The sequence below is a fragment of the Chelonia mydas genome, chromosome 1 (assembly GCF_015237465.2).
Source record: "Chelonia mydas isolate rCheMyd1 chromosome 1, rCheMyd1.pri.v2, whole genome shotgun sequence".
Lineage (NCBI taxonomy): Eukaryota > Metazoa > Chordata > Testudines > Cheloniidae > Chelonia > Chelonia mydas.
Window position 1 is genome coordinate 237,216,392 of NC_057849.1, and position 21,103 is coordinate 237,237,494.

Consider the following 21,103-nt stretch of genomic DNA (forward strand, 5'->3'; position numbering starts at 1 on the left):
GGGAATTATCACTCATCTTAGCTTCGGTCCTGGGAAAGATAATGGAGCAAATAATCTGTAAGCACCTAGAAGATAATAAGTAACAGTCAATATACATTTGTCAAGAACAAACCATGTCAAACCAAGCTGTAGCCTTCTTTGACAGAGTAATAAACCTTGCAGATAACTGCTACTGCTTCCCCTATCAGTGGCTCACAATTGAGCTGGAAGGGCATTTAGAGTGGGGTCCTGGAAGAATCTGTCCTGGGTCTGGTTCTAATCAATATCTTTGTAAATGAATTAGATGGTGGCATAAAGGGTACATGTATAAAATTTGTGGACGATACCAAGCTGGGAGGGGTTGCAAGCACTTTGGAAGACAGGAATAAAATTCAAAATAATCTTGACAAACTGGAAAAATGGTTTGAATTAAATAGGATGAAATTCAATGAGGACAGATGGAAAGTACTACCCTTAGGAAGGAATAATCAATTGCACAAGTACAAAATGAAAAATGACTGCCTAGGCAGGAGTACTGCAGAAAAGGATCTGGAGATTATAGTGGATCACAAACGAAATATGGGTCAACAATATAATATTGTTGGGGAAAAAAAAAGCAAACATCATTCTGGGATTTATCAGCAGGAATGTTGTAAGCAAGACACAAGAAGTAATTGATAAGACTGATAAGACCTCAGCTGAAGTATTGTGTCAATTTCTGGACGTCACACTTCAAGAAGGATGTGGACAAATTGGAGAAAATCCTGAGGAACGCAACAACAGTGATTAAATGAAAGCCATGGGGGAGTGGCAAAAGGAGGATGGGGAGGGGAAATGTTACCAAGTATGCTTCTGCAGCTGCCCCTGCCAGCTACCTGGAGTTTATCTTCATTCCCACTTATAGAGGAGAAGAGTAAGCAGCCAGGCTGTACCAATGGATGCCTGTAGATGGGGAGTATCTCAGGAGTGGAGCAGCTCACAGGTGCTTTTGCAGCAGACCCTGCCAGGTAGCTGGGGTTCATTGTCACTCCCTGTTCAGGGGGAAGAGTAAGGGTACGTCTACACTGACTTTTAAAACCCACAGCAGTGAATCTGAGTCTGGGCCCAGAGACTCAGGTTTGTGCTACAATGCTAAAAACAGTAGTGTAGACATTCAGGCTCAGCCCCTGAGGCCTGAGCTCCAGCCCAAGCCACAATGTCTATCTTGCTGTTTATAGCGCCCAGCCCTTGTCTGTAGACCCAGGCTCTGAGAGCCCTGCAGCTTTTGCCGACTTATCCTGAGTGGCCTGGCTGTGCCACTGAATGCTATGGTCATGGGCTGTATTTAAAAAAATTTAGTAGAAAGCATTGCATGTCTGCTCTTTGAGAGACCTGCAGCATGTATTCCATTGTTCTAGCCATACAGTTGCACTTGGATATTTGTGGTCCACCCCAAGTATTCATTTAAAGATGTATATTAAAAAGGATCCTTTCACTATTCCTGATTTTTTTCTTCCACATAATAAAGAATCAGACCCACATTTCTTCTCCTTTTTGCATTACTGGGGTTATTCCAAGAAGAACACACTGCTCTGGGAGCCCAGAGCACACTGGTGAAGTCAAGAGATCTATATTGTACATTTTAAATAGAAATTCAGAACAACTTCTTTTATCATGGTTCTAGATTATTGGGAAGGAATTTGTAATGCAGTTATCGAGTCTTGTTACTGGTTTTGATAAAAGTTTCTTATCTTTATTCCCTGAGCCAATAGATCAGGGCCACTCAAGTTTGTAATTTATAGGAGCAATTAAACAGTAGGCAATTTTCTTGTACTATTTTCACAGGTAACTTAATTTTTATTTGCTTCTTCTGAGTGTAAAAATTTAGTAACATGTGATAAGTGTTCTAAAATGCTTTGTTAAAGGTTATAACAGTTTTCCTAATTATATTTTGCTGGAATGCTTTGCCTCCATTGTAGAGTGACTGTGAATTTGAAGGGAGATCTTTTGTACGCTTTTCTTCTGTGTCACATGGAAGCAATATTAAGTCAATAGAGTTTGAGGAAAGAGACCGATCTTTGAACCTGTTGATAGTGAGTTTTCTGAGAGCTTTGTCATTTTGCATTTATACTTTTTTTCCCTTTATGCCTGCTGCACCAAACTTGGCTACTCCTTTTGGTACACATCATAGAAAAATACAACTAAAATAGAAATTCCTACTGTTTTCTTTCTGAAGCTCTTGCTGGCTCATACAGCAGTGCTGCAAAATTTCAGCATTCAGAATAGAATCGAGGAAATACTGTAAAGAGATGGAATTTGAGAAGGACCACTGTATTAGGATGAATGATGGGAACAAAATTCCTGCAGTGGGTTTTGGTACCTATTCCCCTGATGCAGTAAGTAAATCTTTCATGGATTTCTTTGTCCTTAACCTGTTGATTAACATTGCTGGGCATGGCTATAACCATTACCTGTAGCACTCCAGAAAGGGCTGCAGGATGAGATCCCTGTATATCTAATTTATAAAACTATTGACAATGTCCGAAAAGTGCTTTGGAGGTTTGAATGAAAGATGATGCCTGTATATAAGCGTAAGAATATCATTCTGTAAGAAATTATTTTTGTTTTTTATTATTTGAGTGAATCTCATGCTGATTCATGACTCCTTGACCTAGCTTTGCCAAAACACCTGATCAATAGCAACCCCAACCACTCACACCTTGAACCCTGACATGCATCTATCAATCCACCAATGTCCTGGCCTCCAGCACCCAGTTATGCTTGTCCAGAGTCACTACGTAACTACCTGCGCACCTTTGCCCTGACCTACAGCTTTTCCAGTTTTCAGCCCATATGACTCTGCCAATGCATTTTGGTCCCAACTTGAGCTAAATGGAAACCAATTTCCTTTAAAGAGAAGTTAGTTATTTTTAGCCCTTGTAGTGCTGCTCACTGAATTACACTGAGGGAAGGAAAATGAGTACATTTCCTTTTTCACCCTTTTCAGCAGTCCTGCTACTTGCTGATTCCAGTGTGGAGGGGACTGGTCTAGTGGTCAGAGCAGGGGACTTGGAGTCAGAAGATCTGATTCTACCTCTGAGTCACTTATGTAACCTTTGGGCATCTTACTTGACTCTTTGTGTTTTAGTTTCCCCATTCTCTAAAAGGATGATAAATACTTGAATGAACCTTTCTGGGTTTAGTTCATAAGGATAAAATTTTCAAAAGCACCTAAGTGACTTAGAAGCCTACGTCTCATTGAAAGGCACTTGGAAATGGCACTGCTTTTGAAGATTTTATCCTAAGAGTTTGTAAAATTGCATTGGGCCTCTCGGATGGAAAGTGCTAAAAAGTTATTAAATTCTATAGTCTTTATGCATTTTTCACTCCTTATTCCTATCCATGACTCAGGGAGAATTAAGCCTGACTAAGTACTGTGTTTAAAAAAAAAAAAAGTAAGGGTCCCTCTGAAGAGGACAGCTGCGTGTGGCTCTTTTTCCTTCTACCTGGTACGTATAAGCCTTGTGGCACCATGACATGTATATTGTCCTAGGAATAAAGGTGAAGCATAGACATTTTCTGTAGAGCTCAGTGACTCAGCTCTTTCCAGTGAGTCCTACTAATCAGCAGAACTGATACAATCTTTCTTCTCCTCCTCCTCCTCCCAGAAAAGACCACCTCCTAAAATATGACTTTCCTACACACTGCAATCTGCGTCAACTGCAGCTGTTCACTCAGGCCTGTTTCTAAGTTATACTAAGGCACTTTAGGACCTCCACTCTAAAGTGGGTGTAATTTAAGGCCCCATCACACTGCCAGCAGAGGTGATGCATGGGATTTGAAAACCGCCTCCTGCCAGGAGCTGGTGGATTGGAAGCTGGTGGGAGCCGCCTGACCAGCTCGAGCCCTTGAGACTCTGCACTGTGGAAGCCGGCAGCCCTCCCTGCCCGTCTCCCTGAGCCAGGCCACCTATGTACAGCCAGGGGCTCCCCAGGCAGGGAGGGCGGCACAGATCCGAGCTGCATCCCTGATGCGCTCTCGCCTCTCTCCCAAAGGAGCCCGACGATGCAGCACGGAGCCCGGCTGCCATGAGGTACTCCCCAGGATGCTCGCTCACTGCTGCCCTGGTGCTCCTGGCTCTGCTGCTGCTCCTCAGCCCAGAAGCGACACATGGGTCAGTCAGATGCAACCCATCCCCCCCCCCAAAACTTTAAATGTTGTGCCCACCCACCATCAAGAGTTACGCATCATCTCTGACCGCCAGAGTGATGTAAAGGGCGTGACATTGCACTCCATATGTTTTATGGAAATATTCTTATGAGTGTGAATGTGATATAACTGGATTATGCTTTATGCAAAAAAGCTCTTGTAAGGTATCATAACAAAGTTTATAACATACTGAATATATTCATCCTATTTGTGTGCACGTATCATTCTTGTATCTGAAGCTAGAAATATGAAGTATAACTCTAAGGTCCTATTGTAATTATGCAAAGTGTGGGGCATTAATGGTGGTTTAGAATCTTGATGGCTCCCATTGATCAGAAACTATCAGTTGTAAGTGGCCTTAGTTACTTGAAAACCTTCCTGTGGTACGAGTGGGCCAGCCCATGGGGAATGGAGACAAGGGGTCTTACAGTGGCATGTGACCATGTTACCTGATGATGAAATCCATCTTAAGTGTGGTACTTTTCCATTTAGAAGGAGGGGTGGGGGACCCAGAGAGACAAAAGATCCCCACCTTGTGCCAAAGCTATAAAAGGGGGTGGAGCAGGACAAAGGGGCACCAGTCATGAGAGAACCCCTGCTTACCACCTGAGATGTCTTCTGAAACTAACAAGGACTCTACCAGGGGAAAGGATTGGGCCCAGACTAGGAAGCAGTCTAGTCTGTGAAAGAAGCTTATTGGAACATCTCTGAGAGTGAGATATTACCTCTAATCAGTTTCTTAATGGATTAGTCTTAGACTTGTGTGTTTTTGCTTTGTTTTGCTTGGTGACTTACTTTGTTCTGTCTGTTATTAGTTGAAACCACTTAAATCGTACTCTTTATACTTAATAAAATGACTTTTGTTTATTAATAAACCCGGAGTATGTGATTAATAGCTGGGGGAGCAAACAGCTGTGCATATCTCCCTATTGGTGTTATAGAGGACGAACAATTTACGCATTTAACCTGCATAAGCTTTATACAGTGTAAAATGGATTTATTTGGGGTTTGGATCTCACTGAGAGCTGGGTGTCTGGGTGGTGGAGACAGGTAACCTGCTGAGCTGTTTTTAATTAAAGTCTGTAGCTTTGAGGGCATGGTCCAGACCCGGGGTCTGTGTTGCAGTAGGGTAGCATGTCTGGCTCAACAAGGCAGGGTTCTGGAGTCCCAGGCTGGCAGGGAAAATGGGCTCAGAGGTAATTTCAGCACATCAGGTGACAGTCCCAAGGGGATCTCTGTGACCGAACCCATCACAAAAGGGCCTTAATGTAATGAGAATGTGGCCCACTTGTATTTATAAGGCCTGATTCTCCTTTCATACTAGGTTTTACGCCATTGTAACTTCATTGACTTCAATGAGAGCAGATTTCGGCCCACAAGCTAGATTCTCTTTGATAATGGGAGAAAAATTGTTCAACAAATCCCTAGCTGAAGCTTGAAAAATAAAATTTAAAAAAGGCAAATGGGAAATCAGAAACCTTCTGCCTCTACCAAATTTGGGAACTGGCTTTCTTTGCCTTCTCTAGTACTCCCCAAGAAGTTCATTAGCCCTTCACTTAGGTCTTGCTTATCATATTTTTTCTTTATCACACCAGATTTCTCCACTAGGAAGCATGGCTGTCGTCAGATTTTTTTTAATCATTAATCTCAACAGAGTCAATATGGACATAGCTGTAAGAAAGCTGAGTCATTATCAAGAACCAGCAGGGGTTCATAAAATCACAGTTCTCACCAAGCAGTTCTAATAGCTGCCTTTGTTACAACTACTCATGAAAGGAATGTGGTCCTGTCAAACCAAGAGTTCAAAACCATAATCAGGTTTGGCAAAATCATGAGTTTGACTTACAAATCATGAGATTCTTTTTAAATAGGCAATAGCTCAGCCAGACTGGGGGTTCTAATCCATAGTGAATGTTGATATTTGATTCTTACAGCTCCTGGTCTCAAGGTCCTGTACTAATTGTCCTTTGAATCTTGTAAAAAGGAAAGCTGAAATTATGGGCCTGATTCTCTGTTGCCCTGCATTTTAAGGAGTCATTTACTTCTGTGCACAGTGAGAGCAAAAAAACCTGCTATATCTGAATAGTAGCTTTTTACACCTACATTCCCTTTACTTTGTTGTGGTGTAAATGATAACACAAGATGCAGGGTAACAGAGGACCTGGCCCAGAATCCTTGAATTTCCTTTAAGGTAAATTCAAACTTCTAAATGTGCCACTCTACTCTGAAGTGTTTCTGGTGGGCATCAAAGCTCTAAATCACTGGCGTAAAATATCCCTAATCCAGAGATATTGACATCATACCTTCTTAACTGGTAGGTTCAAAAAAGTAAATGTGAGGAGGCTACAAAGGTGGCTATTGAAGTTGGCTTCCGCCATATTGATGGAGCCTTTGTATATGGGACTGAGGAGGAGGTTGGGCGAGCCATTCATGAGAAGATTGCAGATGGGACAGTCAAAAGAGAGGACATATTTTACACAGGAAAGGTAGGTGGGTTTTGTTTTAACACAGATATTTTTACTCTACTGCTTCCAGTGCTAATTTTTTTTCTAATTTATGAAGAATGGTGTAACCTACTCAAGGCCAGTATTGAAAGGATTCCCTGGGGGGGGGGGGTGTATTATTCACAGACTTGGGAAATTGCTTTCTATAAAAAATTACCGGCTCATCTCTACATGTGTGAATGCGAAGCTAAAACGGCCTCTTCATGCCCCTCAAAGTACAGATCACCAGACAGAACATTTTATTTTATTTAGCCACAATGAGCCTTTTTAAGCTTCCTGTGCACAATGGTGACTCTGCTTGATAGACCATTTCTGTTTCTTTTAAAGTGTAGATTTATTTTGAAAAGTGATTGTGTAAAAATGGCACCTTCTTATTCAACCAACCTGCTCCCTGTGTGCATTCACAGTTCTATCTGTGTCTTCAGTGGAAGAAAAATTAAGCTGTCACTCCTTTCAGCTCTACAGAGACAACATGACTAAGGGAGAGTAAGGTGGATTTTATTCCTCCTCAGGTCTCATCAACAAAATTGTTTACTAATTGCCAATCAGTTACACTTCCACAAGACAATTAAAAGGAAGAGATTATCACTGAGCAAGATTTTTAGATATTGGGGTTGCAAAGATGTCACAGAGAGCATAATTAGTTCTCTGGCGTCTTTATTGCTGGAGATGATGGACAAGAAGCGAAGAACCCAGCTTGATCCAGACTGAGTTTGTGGAACTGTCAGTTGGAAAAGCATCCTTTTACTTGTAAATGGGGCACATCTGTATTGACTGAGAGTCAATATTTAACACCAAACTCTCATTTTTACAGAGTCACTTTTCAGAGCAGAACCACACAGTACGTGGAGAATCCACGGCAAAAAAGGAGAAAGGGCTTCTTGGGGTGGGATTCTTTCCACATTAGAACTGACGTCTTGTTAGAAATGGCATTTGTATGAACTCCCATGTCCTGGTTCCCAGAGACAGACCAGAATTGTGTACAGGACTCAGTCACGTACCAAGGGACATCTTCCATTCCATTCTTCCAAGGGTCAGCTAGTTAAGTCAGACAACAGAGTGACTCCTAATAGCCAAGGAGAACAAATTTAGCCAAAAAGATTTTAACCTTGAAAGTGGCTTCACATAGGGTTCCTGTACTGATCAAATGCACTTCTGACATCCTGGCTGCATTTCAGCCCCTCGCCCTGCTTCTTCAGGAAACATTCACTTCTCACTCTCATGTGCATCTTTGCACACAACCACCTCACAACACAACCCTTCTGCTAAAAAGGCAAAGCCAATGGCATGTCATGAATAAAACAATTTAGAAAAGTGTTTTTTACAGAAAGAAGAGATGAGAAAACTTCTTCAGAAAAAACAGTTGTTTTTGAATCATTACAGCTTTGGAGTACCTTTCACCGTCCTGAACTTGTCCGAAGCTGCCTGGAACAATCACTGAAGAAACTTAAGTTTGACTATCTTGATCTCTTCATTATCCATAACCCTATGTCTCTAAAGGTAAACATTTCTTTAAAAAATATACACAGGAAAACAAATGTTTGGTAGCATATCCAGAGCAGAGCTGTTTTTTAAAAAAGACCCATAGTCCATCTAGTCGTATGTCCAGCCTACAAAAGTGGCCTATGATGGGTGCTCGAGGGGAAGGCAAAAGACAAAAGAAAAACTAATGCATGAGGCACACTCTATAATGCAAAAAATGTTTTGGGGGGGAACTCATATTGTGTCTCATTCGCAGCTGATATATAGTAATCATGTAGGTTAACAGTTTTATACTTTTCATTCTTGCTATTAAAACATCATATGCTACCTGGGTTCACACTAGGCCACTAAATATATATATATCTTAGTGCATTGGCAAATTTACAAACTGTCTGGGAAACTCTCTAAATTCTAATATACACTTAATGATCAAAAGCTAACTAATTACTCCGGAAACTCACCAGTAATCTATAAAACTAATCTGAGGTTACTGTGATTTCTTGTGGGGTTTTTTAATCAGCTATAACCTCTTTTAGTTCATTACGTCAAGCTTCTTTCTCTTTGTCAATGAATATGTCATTTCATGTGATACCATATCATGATTTATCTGTACTATCTCTAGGCCCTAATTGCTTTCCACATGCATGCTTTGTTTTCACGGCGTATAAACATGATTTCTTATGAAAATAGTGTTTCACTGAGCAAATTAATTTTCCAGTATTAACATTTATTGTCTTACTTACTCAAAATTATTTCGAGGCATCTAGGGTGAAATTTGCTCACGGAATACAAGGTACGCTCTATATTTCAGTCATGTATAGGCCTTTTACTCAAAAGTGGTGTGTAGATCAATTCTGTAGCTCAGTTTGACAATTTACGTTGTCTGCTCTTCCTCCAGAGAAGTAGAAAATTCAGTTCAGTTCAAAGTAGTTTTAATGCAGATGATACCGGTTTTGTTCTGGTGCTGCTGGAGTCTTCCATTAGGGACTTAAAAGAAAAGGAATTAATAAGATAAGATAACTCTTATTATCTTATTATCTTAGGTGTTACTGGTCAGGAAATTCTTGGTGACTGGGCAATGATCCAGCTCTCAGTCTCTCATCCAAATGTTTTTAGCTTGTGGGAATCCAAATGGTTTAGATAAAACCATTCTATTATTTTTACCAGCTTTAGAGTTCGACGCTTTGCCTCCCCCCCACTCCTCCTGGTTACAACTCCTTCCTTGGTCACAAAATAGTTAAAATCCACTTGTGTAAAACACATCATGACCAAGGGGGATTTTCCTTTTGTTTTTAAGCCTGGGCCAGATTTATCACCAATGGATGAAAACGGAAAACTCATTCTCGATATTGTAGATCTGCGTCAAACTTGGGAGGTGAGTGACATGAATAACACAGAGTTAATTAAGAGCCCATCCAGTTTCCTTAGGCAGCCACTCTGACTGTTACCCAGAGAGTGTTCAGAGTTCTATCTGCTTTTTTGTCGTATGACCTTTTTAGAGGGCTAGGGAGAATGTAATTGTTATGTTTGTGGGAGGCTGGGATTGTTAGTACGATATGTTGTTGAACTGCCTATTGATAAAATGCAGATTCACATCAGCAAGTAACTGTACACAAACTATATACAAACGGCACCATCACACTTAACAGGTCTGCCCCTTGTGTGTATTGAGCATCATTGCTTTAGTGACAAAAATAAGCTTGGCTGCTTTTTGCTCCAGTTAGCCCAGCAGCACCAACCAGCGGTGCTCCTTCTTGTGAATCATCAACAGGTTTTCTTACTAAAATCAAATCAGTGACACCCGCGTTAAGAAAATGATGTTGCTCAAGTGTCACTGAGGGTATAATCTGAAGATGTTGGGGCTGCAGAGGTGCAATTGAACCGTTCTTATTAGTATTGATGCCCAAGTTGGAAAGAGTCCAGCTCAACTGTCAGGCTTCAGTCAGATCTGCATACAGTTTTCATCCCACTTTAACTATTTCATTTAGGGGTGTGATTTTTTTTTTTTAACAAAACAGTTGAATTGGTGCAACCCCTAGAGGGTTTTACCAGTACAGTGGTACCTTGCACTGGGGTATTTTATTTCCCTACATTTATGGGAATAAACTATACCACTATAGGCTCCTTTATAGCAGCATGACTGTACCCACTGGGATAAATTATACCTTTCTGGCACACACACACACACACACACACCCCGCGGCAAGAAGGGGCATCTCTCTTGTCTCAGACATCCTTTTCTGGACAATTACATTACTATAGTTCTAGTTCCAAGTGCGGAGTATGGCCCTCTGCGTACACCTGATAGACAGCCTGTCCCCTTCTAGGGGTATAAAATAGACCAAATGAAGAAAAGGGCACAGTAATTCTGCAGCCCTCAAAAAAGGCCTTGTCCCTGCAGTCTCACACAGAGTGAAGGTTTACAGTCCCTTGGCAGCAGATCTGGACTACTTGTCCCCTATGTGCCCAAGCAACCAAGGCAAAGTCCCAGGGCTCCAAAAAGAGAAGTATAGAAAAGCCAGTCCTCTACTTTCTCAGAGGCCCCAGGAGGCCAATGTGCTCAAGCAATTTCCCCAGGAGACAACCCCTGCCCTCTGGGGAGCTCTAGCTGGGATCATGCCAGAGTCCTACTCAGACTGAGCCATTATCCTCCCTTTTAAGCACTTGCCGTTCGCCAGGCTTGACAAGCCTCATAGTTGCGGTGGATTGTGTGCAGAGAAGCTCTTTAACCCTTTCTGACTGCTGTGGGAGCTTCCCCATCATACTAGGAGAGGTCTACTACATCAGCATCAGACTGATATACAGTAGTTAAAGCAGCACAATGACTGTGCATAGACCAGACCTTCAATGAGTGTTCACTGAGACACAACAAACATGAAACCTCACATGTCATTTTTACAGAATCACTTTACAGATCAGAGCCACACCTGTTCTGAGGGCAGGGATATTGTCAAAGGCATTGTCAGGGACAGAATTGTAGTCTGGGCTTTCCAGGTGATGTTTTCCACAGAGGAGGAATGAAATATTCTGCCCTAGAGTCAGCCAAGATGAGGACTCCCTGAGATCCGTAATTCTTTTGCTAATGCTCTTTGAGTAGCTCAGCATTGCAGCTTATTAGTGGGCCAGCCAGTCAACACTGAAGAGCTAAGTTCAAAGTCTGCCACGCTTACCCACATTACAAAGTCCACCACTCAGTTTAATATCATTGGTGCGTCTATATCAAGAGAGGCCAGAAATGAAATACAAAGGGATATCAGGTCAGAATCGAGGTGCATTGGCAGAGCTTTGGGGGAGGTTAGCATAGCGTATACTCACATTATCCCTGGTTCTAATTGGTGCTATTGGTTCCTCATTTTCATAAGTACTAACTTAAGTCCCTCATTTAAAAAGAGAAAGCTAAAACTTCCCCTGTGATATGTGCCTTCCCTTCAGTGGACTCTAGCAAGCTTTTTCTATTAAATGTAAAAAGTAAACTGAGTTTACAGTATCTGTTTTCATAGCACTGCTTGTGATCTGAGACTCCAGTCATTTCCTGGTGTGTCTCAGACACCACAGTATGGGCACTATCAGTAAATACAGACATTCTAATGGTGACCACTGCACTTGTCCATCTCCTCCAGTATTTCTTGTGTTTCCCCCTTAATTTTCATTCTCCATTTTTTTGTGCTATAAAGCTCTTAAACTGGTGTTCGTAGTCCCATATTTATGTGGTACCCTTATTTCTGTATTGTTCACTAGCAGTGATTGGGTATCGTTATGTCTTTGAGTTCTTTGTGTATGAAGGACAAACTAGAGAGGAAGCTACGGGGAGAGGTGGTGGCTAGATAGTCTACTTTCTACTGGGGGAAAAGATGATTTTATTTCACAGTGGATTGGACAGAGATCTGATGCCTAAGTGAACGGTTGGAAAATAACTGTCTGTCTCTAAATCAGAGTTTCTTTCTAGAACAAATCAAACTGTGTATGTAGTAATATTTTGGTGGAATAATTTTATATTGAGTGGGCCCAGTTGAGGTTAATTTTTCTAGTCTCTCAGAAATTATACTACCAGTAGTGATAATAGAACTGGCCGTTGTTGTTTTCCCCAGGCCATGGAGGCATGTAAAGATGCAGGCTTGGTGAAGTCCATTGGAGTGTCCAACTTCAACCGCAGACAGCTAGAAATGATCCTGAACAAACCAGGGCTCAAGTACAAACCTGTTCTCAACCAGGTAAAATGCTGACCTTTGGGTGGAGACGTAAAAGTACTGAGTTAGACATAGGCGGCAAGTTATATGGGCCCGTGGTGTCCATGCTCCAACAATATTCATGAAGGTGGGCCCCGCTCCACCAATGTTTGCGCCTCAGGCCCCGCGCTTTGGGGGGCCCCATGGCTTGGCAATGTGGGGTGCTCTCACCTCGGGGGGCAGCTCCCCCGCCTCCCCACAAGAAGCTCCCCCCATCCCCTGCATCCCTGCATGCTGCAGAGTCTCAGTAGAGGCAGGGTAGCTCCGCTTGCTGCTTCCGTCCTCCCTCTCCCTGCAGCACTGACCGGGCTCCCGGAGCTGCCTGGCCGCGCCTCCACAGCAGGGACAGGGAGGGAGCCACAGGCAGCGGCTCTCAGCCCCGGGCAGAAAGAGAGCAGCAGGAATCTGTCACTGTCAGACAGGTTTCAGAGTAGCAGCTGTGTTAGTCTGTATCTGTAAAAAGAACAGGAGGACTTGTGGCACCTTAGAGATTAACAAATTTATTAGAGCATAAGCTTTCGTGAGCTACAGCTCACTTCATTGTCAGACAGAGACACACAGACACAGTTGTGGGGACAGACAGATGGAACCAGGGGCGGGGGAAAGGAGCAGTGATGGGCACCCTGGGGCTGGCATAAAATACAGAGTACAGAGGGGGCTTCCTGGGTGGGGGGGCTATAGCAACATCCCCCACCCCCCAGAGCAGATCCGGGCTGCAGCTGGCGCTATCGCTGCCCTCCACTCCACAGACACCCACACAACCCTCTGCCCCCCCGAAAAACCCCCACTGGCCCCTGTGCCCCGGTCACCCCTCTCCAGAGAGCCCACCTTTTGTGCCTCCACAGACAGCTCCCCTCCCCACTGCCTCCCCTGCTCCTGAGCTCCCTACCATCTCCCCCTTTGCCTCCCCTCCCCTCCCCACCCCAGCCCATTGGCCGGGAGGCTCCCAGCCTGTTGGCCACTGCAGCCAATGGGAGCTGCACCTGAGGCAGCGTGCCTGCTTGCAGATGCAGACCTGCCTGGCTGTGCATCCATAGCACCGGGAGGGGGAGCCACAGGTGAGCAAGCCCTGGTCGTCGTCATCGCAGGCACAGCAATTCTCTGGGTATTTAATTTCACTGAGGCAAGTAATTCAATCTACTCTTCCTTTCCAAACAGTTTGTGGCTTTTCCTGTAAGAAAACTTACAATTTCTTTGCAAAGAAGTCCAGTTATAGTTTTTTCACTTGAGAAGTATATTTTCGGGTGGTTCATAAGCTCATTTATTTTGTTAATCAGTTTCACAGGCAATTTTAAAAGTCACTTGAATTGTACCTGTTTTTTCCCATCAGTCCAAAAATACATGGAAGAAGTGCAGATTTTTATTTCTGTGGGCCAAACCACACTGTGCAGAAATGTAAATGTCAGAGCTAGAAAAGCTCTGCAAGGGTAACAGTCCCTTCAGGAAATTGTCATTCTTCTGGGCATTCCATTCTATTGTTCCCTCCAGTAGCGATAGTGACCAGTGTCTCCACCCACAGGGGAGATGCAGAAGACTGTGTCAACCCTGCAGCGACGCCAGGGCTGGAGCACCCACAGGGAAAAATTAGTTGGTGCTCTGCACCCACCAGCAGCCAAGCTCCCCCTTCCTTACCTCCTTCTCCCCCCGCGCCCCAGCGCTCTGTTTCCCCGCTCCTCCCTCTCCCTCCCCCTCCCAGTGCTTCCCCCCCACCCCTGCCACCTAACAGCTGTTTGGCAGCGCTTAAGACTTTCCAGGAGGGAGGGGGAGGAGCGGGGATGCGGCGTGCTCAGGGGAGGAGGCAGAGAGGAGGCGGGGCAGGGGCAGGAACTTGGGGGAAGGGGGTGGAATGCAGTGGGGACTTTGGGGAATGGTTGGAATGGGGACGGGGCGAGGGGGGTGCAGGGGCAGGGCTGGCGTGGGGTCGAGCACCCACTGGGAATAGAGGAAGTTGGCACCCCCACATACATAACAATAAAAAACTTCAAAACCAGACTCCAACAAGAGACTGCTGAATTGGAATTAATTTGCAAACTGGATACAATTAACTTAGGCTTGAATAAAGACTGGGAGTGGATGGGTCATTACACAAAGTAAAACTATTTCCCCATGTTTATCCCCTACCACCCCACACTGTTCCTCAGACGTTCTTGTCAACTGCTGGAAATGGCCCACCTTCATTATCACTACAAAAGGTCGTCCCCACCCCCCGCTCTCCTGCTGGTAATAGCTCACCTTAAGTGATCACTCTCGTTACAACATGTATGGTAACACCCATTGTTTCATGTTCTCTGTGTATATAAATCTTCCCACTGTATTTTCCACTGAATGCATCCGATGAAGTGAGCTGTAGCTCACGAAAGCTGATGCTCAAATAAATTTGTTATTCTCTAAGGTGCCACAAGTCCTCCTTTTCTTTATACTCAGAAATGTGGCTTTCAGGTAGTAGGCTCAGAGGGAGATGATTCAGATGGACTATGTTGTTTTCTTCTTCATTTGCCTACCCTTCACATAGATATCCAGGTGTATTCAGTACGTGCTGGATAAAGAGAAAGAACTGAATTATATATGATAAGCAAAATAACCCAGGATATGCACAGCATCCCATAGTCAGCTTTTGAAAGTAATTTTGCCTCTCGACTAATTTTTTTTCAAACTTGGCAAAGAACAAGTTCTGTATGGAGGATACTATATTGGTAGGAGGTAATTTTAAAGTTTTAAATCTAAACTGTTTTAAAATTCCATTATTAAAATATACAAGGGAAAAAATGTCTTATCTGGTGAAAAACACAGTTGGACAACTCAAAAATGATTGAACTGTTGTTGTTTGAATTCCCTCCCCCAACCCAAAAATCATTTGTGAGTTGAGACCAAGCATGAGAAATTTGGACCAAGAGACCACTTTCGGGGAAGTGGTCAGCCACTGAAAATAAGGGCTTAGAATGAGAGTGCCATCTTGTCCATAACTGGTCCCAGTACAAACCCCTAGAACATCCACTAGTAACACACTCAATCTCTCTCTCCAACTAATGGTCATTGCTTTAATGGCAGTATTAGTCCAGGTGATGATTTTGATCCATACCCTAGCTATGTAACAATACACGATGGGCCAAAACTAGTATCAAAACAATTTACTGAGGTTTCAGTGGGACTAGACACATAAGTAAGGCAAGCAGGACTTGGTCCTGACTATAAATCCTTATTAAGCCTACCCTCTCACAACATGTCTTGGCTTCTGTCCTTTACTACATAAACTGATACTTGGGATTTATCAGCTAAACTGCACCCCAGGATCACTTGCACTGCCCGGCTATATTGTAATTGAAGATATTTAATATTTTAGTATACTGTGTCGCGTTAACGTAATGTCTGATGTTACTTTTGTCTTACTGCTGCTGCTCATATGATCTGAAATCTCAATTCTGGGTTGCGGGTTGATTCTGCAGGTTGAATGTCACCCTTACCTCAACCAAAGCAAACTGCTGGCCTTCTGCAAATCCAAGGATATCCTCCTCGAAGCCTATTATGCTCTGGGCTCACAGAGAGACAAGATGTGGTAAGGAAAGAAACTGGACTGTGCTCCCATGTTTAGAACCTCAATAATGGGTTAGAGGGTACTTTCCCCTCCTTCCATCTTCAAAGTTTCTGACATTTATAAAGTTATACAATAAAAATGAGAGCTGGAAAAGACCTAGTAGTTTATTTTCAGATTGCACAGGCATTGTCCTCACTAGGTTGAGATGACTGCATTCCTGATCCCCAAAATGCTCCCTGTTTCTCTGTTTCCCTTGTAGGATAGACCAAAGCACCCCAGTTCTGCTGGAGGACCCAGTATTGGGTGCAATTGCCAAAAAATACAACCGAAGCCCCGCTCTAGTAGCCCTGCGCTACCAGCTGCAGCATGGTATCGTGGTCCTCTTCAAGAGCTTCACCAGAAAGCGTATTGAAGAAAACTTCCAGGTAAAACAGGAGTGCAGAGAGAAGAGGATGAGGGGGACACCTCCCTATGTGCAGATTTATATGGGATATTATGGAGGATTGAGAACTTTTGTGCCCTTGTACAGTATGGCACTGCAGGATCCTGCCTGAGAACTATCAGACATTGTGTAGCGCAGTTCTCAGGCAGGTTCTCTATTCTTAGAGAAGGCTTTTGCCACTTTAATATTTGAACTGTATAACTTGGCACCCACTAGAGAACAAATAATAATATGGGGAGAAAAAACCCTGGAGTCTTCCTTGTCTCTCCCAAAGGAAACATTCTGAGGGAGCAATTGATTTGTGGAGCACTTTTCCAAAATGCTACTCTTGACATCAGATGGGAATATAGGCCCCTCTGAGCTTTGGAAAGACAAATGATCTTCCAATAGGAGTGTGCTCCTTTCCTGCCTTCAGCCTTTTGCCTAGACCATGCGTCCTCTCCAAACTCTGCTCTGTCCTCCCCTGCCCATTTTAGTCCAGAATCTTAAACATCCCAGGTAAATCAGGGTATAGCATCCCTCGTTCTACTTTCCATACCCAAGGAACAAACCATACAATATCAGACTGACAGATTTATTCTAGATTAAAGGAAACACAAACCAAGAAAGAACATCTATGTGAGAGAGCACCGTGTGTATCTCCTCCGTAACATGCCATTTATGTCTCAAAATGGCAGCTGCCGCTACAGACAGCAGATTGCTAAAAGTTCAAAGGTGAAATACACAGAAATTAAAATCACAACAGTTACGTATCTAGATACCCTTCACCTCTGAAATATGTAAAATACAGTGGAAAGAGCAGACCCAGATTAATATACTTATTTCATTTCCTTTTCACTTAACATGGGGCTTCTGTTAATGCACATCCATCCCACTATTAGAAGGGCTGTGCCGAGCAGGAATAACCCAATGTTTTATCCTGTCTTCTGTGTCAGGTTTTCGACTTCCAGCTCTCTGAGGAGGACATGAAAACCATTGATGGGCTGAACAAAAACCTTCGCTACCTGAACTTAATACAGTGAGTCACAATACTTTGTATTTTAGAACTCTGTGGAGAGGCAGGAGAAAGGCAGCAGTGGTCACCCCACAAAGAAATAAGGTTTTGTGTTATACTGACCCTCGTGATCACAAAGGATGTACTTAGGATCCTAGCTCTTAGGACTGGAATGGAGTCATAGACTTTAAGCCCAGAAGGGATGACCAGATTCATAGAATATCAGGGTTGGAAGGGACCACAAGAGGTCATCTAGTCCAACCCCCTGCTCAAAGCAGGGCCAATCCCCAATTTTGCCCCAGAACCCTACATGGCCCCCTCAAGGATTGAACTCACAACCCTGGGTTTAGCAGGCCAATGCTCAAACCACTGAGCTATCCCTCCCCCCATTTAGTTTGACCTGTATATCGCAGGCTATCAACACCACCCAGCACCCACTTGCTCAACCCAACAACCAAAACCAGACCGAAGCATTACAGCCCACAGGAGACCAGGACACAAGGTGGGTGAGGTAATATCTTTTATTGGACCAACTTCTGTTGATAGAGAAACAAGCTTACACAGAGAGCTCTTCTTCATGTCTGGGAAACTTGTCACAACTAAATACAAGATGGAACAGATTGTTTGGTATAAGTAGTTAACACACATTTCAAGGGGCCATTCAAGGTTACACCCCTTTAACACCCCTCCATTCAGAGGGGGGAAAGAAAGGAGGGAAAGGCAGCTGGGGGGGTTGTTAGATTATAGATTGTTGTAATAATCTATAAATCCAGAGTCTCTTTTCAGTCCATGATTTTTAGTGACTTGTAAAGTTATGAAGTTAAGCTCCCAGGTTCATATTTTGAAAATGTTGTGCAGGTTTCCTTTGAGGATGAGGACTGATAGGGTGTTTTTGTATTATCATTTTCCTGTGTGAGTTCATTTGGGAATTTAGTGGTTGTCTGCTTTCACCCATAGAGTTCTTGTTATTAAGGATTTAGTGCACTGGATGAGGTTTACCACATGTTGTGATAGGCATGTGTAAGATCCGTGGATCTTGAAAGGTGTATAGTGGGGGAAAAGGGAGTTCAGCTCACCAGAAGCAAGCTCCCTACAGACTGGAGCCTGTCCCTCTCACCCACAGAAGTTGGTTCAATAGAAAATATTACCTCACCCACCTTGTCTCTCTAATATCCTGTGACCAACAAAACTACAACAAGATTGCACGCAGCAGACTAGAAAATTATGTGCCACAGGCAGTGAATAGGAGAGACCGACGTGCATCAGTGCCTGAGGCCCCCACAATGACAGGATTTGGCCCATTATCCCAACACATTCCTAGTAGGTTATCTCGTTTACCCTTGCTCCAGTTTCAAGGCAAAATAACAACTTCCCTTGAATGCCAATGTCATTGTGTCATCATCCTAATGGTTATAAACGTTTCCAATGTTCTGGAAAATCTAGGATCAGGTCAGGGCCCCTCTGGGGCATCTGTTGTGTTCCAGTGGTATCAACATAGGGATCTCCCTGGTGGTGAAGAGCCCACAGAGCAAGGTCCTGTGCCATACCATCCAAGATGTTGGCATAGAGGATTCGCTGAAGGCACTTCTGGGGAGAGAGTGTGGCCAGAGTGCTGCTGTGCTCCAGCAGTCCCCAGCTAGGAGAGAGCATCTTAGGAATTAGCCCAAGGATCAGAGAGTTGCAAACTTTTCATTTGTGAATACACCCCTCTCCCCCCCACCCCAGCTCTGCACAGTGCCACAGGGTGCAAGGAGTTCAGTTCTCAGCGGCATCCAAACAACCCTGATCTTTGCAGAAGTGTAGGTCTAGGTTAAACGTTCTTTGATCTGGGTGGCCTTTACATCTGCAATGGGCTAAACCAAAACACACCCAAATTTTGGATCCAGATCGGGATCTTAACTTTACAGTTTGGGCCTGTCTGTATTTTAAAGACAATTTTTCCCCGCTTCATAAAAGCCCACTATTATTTGTTCTAGCCTCACTGTTTACTGAGAATAATCACCTCTTGTAACAGCATTCTGCCATAGGCAGTCACAGATAGTTATGAGACCATTCTGTCATGTTTTCTCCAAGCTTTATTAAATTCCAGGTGAACACAGGTATTAGTTATAATAGACTGTGCTGTAATGTAAAGTCCTCTCAATAGAGTCTATACATTAGAGTACAGTGACGGGGCTAAAGAAAACCCTAAAATGGATAGATAGCATTCCATATCTGCTCTTTGAGATTCCTGCATTTTGCACTCAGATGTCCTAGTAATGCAATTACGTGGGGATATTTAATAAATATTTTCTTTTTAGACTTGTGGACCACCCTCAGTTTCCATTTAAAGATGAATAATGGAAAGAATACTTTCAATGTTCCTGATTTTATTTCACATGTGAGGAATCAGACACACATTTCATCTCCTTGCTCCATTCCAGTGATTAGTCCCAGAGAAGCGCCCTGTTCTGGAAGCCCAGCTTGTCCTGGTGATATCAAGAGATCTATATGGTACATTTAAACAGAAATTCAAAACAACTCGGTCTCTGAATGGAATGGTTCTGGATTGCTAATGGGGAAAAAATAAAGGTGTCTGTGTAATGCATTTATTGAGTCTAGTCTCTGTTCTTTGATAATTGTTTCTTTTCTTCATTCTCAGAGCCAGCAGACCCAGGCCCCTTAAAAATGCTCTGTGTGAGGTGCTGTAGGTCCGCAAAGTGTGGTTGGCTGAGCTAGCTTGACAAATGTTAGGGTCAGTCCACTTTGGTGGGCACTGATGTCACTCAGCAGCTTGCAGCAGCTTGACTACTCCCTCAGTCTCCATACCTCAGTAAATAAAAGTAATACTCAGGGTCTGTATTTGCTCACTGGCTCAAGCAGGAGCGAAGCAATGTTACAAGCTTCAAGAAAGAACTGGCAAAAACCGTTCAGTGGAGGACAATGGAGCTCTGCAAAGATACATCTGTGGGGATGAATGATGGGCACAGAATGATCAACGCACTTTTTACAGATTATTCCAGAGTAGGAAGTTTGTGTTTATTGTATGAAGTTTGGTGCTGTGCATGAAAATGAGCGACTGACAGCACTAAGATCTAGATAGTGAGGGTAGGCACTGTACAGTTTCCTCCACAGAGCTCTCCATCCCGGCATGCAGCACTTTCTGCAGTTCCAACAATGGGCCCCATGCAGTTCTGCAGTGCACTTCATCTCTGACTTGCCATCAGGTTAGCTGTTCCATTCATGGGCCCACAGCCTCTCTGCAACACACATCAGTCCTGACCTGCTGCTTGTTTTGCTATTCCAGTTCTTTCCTCATTTAACTGTCAATTTGTTCTATACCGGGTAGTTTTTATACACTTGCTAAGGATTTCTATACTGCGATATTTGGAAGGAAAAGGAGGCAACACAGCTTATTTTTGTTCATTCAGCTATTTGTTCACAGCTTGTTCTCTATTGCGTTATATCTTCTAAGTTCCTGTCTGACTATAAGAATATGTTTACAACTGCAGCTTCTATTGCTGTTTTTGGGAGTCCATTCCACACCTGAATTCCACATGCTGTGCTTAAAGGCGTGTCTACACAACTTTCAGATCCTTTCGGAGCTTTAGTTCATGTGCCATTGTTTTTCACCCTATTTATCTTGAGCAATTTTGTGGCGTCTGCTTTCTCTGGGCCGTTCAAAATGTTATACACCTCAATCAGGAGATATGTCCTCAGCACTACCCTGTATTTCTGGAAAAACCCTCCAACGATAACAGTAAGCTGATGATAGGT

The 21,103-nt window shown here is 43.4% G+C and overlaps 1 protein-coding gene across 3 annotated transcripts; it reads left to right on the forward strand.

Annotated features, from left to right (window-relative positions):
* The first annotated feature begins 852 nt into the window (after positions 1 to 852).
* Positions 853 to 19,934, forward strand: LOC102946053 (aldo-keto reductase family 1 member C3). 3 transcript variants are annotated; one of them, XM_037877408.2, is made up of 10 exons: positions 853 to 986; positions 2,195 to 2,354; positions 6,486 to 6,653; positions 8,055 to 8,171; positions 9,451 to 9,528; positions 12,242 to 12,364; positions 15,823 to 15,932; positions 16,171 to 16,336; positions 17,289 to 17,371; positions 19,648 to 19,934. In XM_037877408.2, exons 1-10 carry the CDS (start codon positions 928 to 930, stop codon positions 19,685 to 19,687), a joined length of 1,104 nt encoding a protein of 367 aa, XP_037733336.1. In that variant the 5' UTR covers positions 853 to 927; the 3' UTR covers positions 19,688 to 19,934. The 3 variants fall into 3 exon arrangements, with proteins under 3 accessions (XP_037733336.1, XP_043395701.1, XP_043395712.1); XM_043539766.1 differs by having other exon boundaries at positions 903 to 961; XM_043539777.1 differs by lacking the exon at positions 853 to 986 and adding an exon at positions 1,017 to 1,032.
* Positions 19,935 to 21,103: the final 1,169 nt, after the last annotated feature.

Coding starts and splice junctions, on each gene's coding strand:
- LOC102946053 (XM_037877408.2), top strand. CDS start 928: ATGGGGAGTATCTCAGGAGTGGAGCAGCTCACAGGTGCTTTTGCAGCA. Junction 6,654..8,054: donor ACATATTTTACACAGGAAAG/GTAGGTGGGTTT, acceptor GAATCATTACAG/CTTTGGAGTACCTTTCACCG. Junction 9,529..12,241: donor ATCTGCGTCAAACTTGGGAG/GTGAGTGACATG, acceptor TGTTTTCCCCAG/GCCATGGAGGCATGTAAAGA.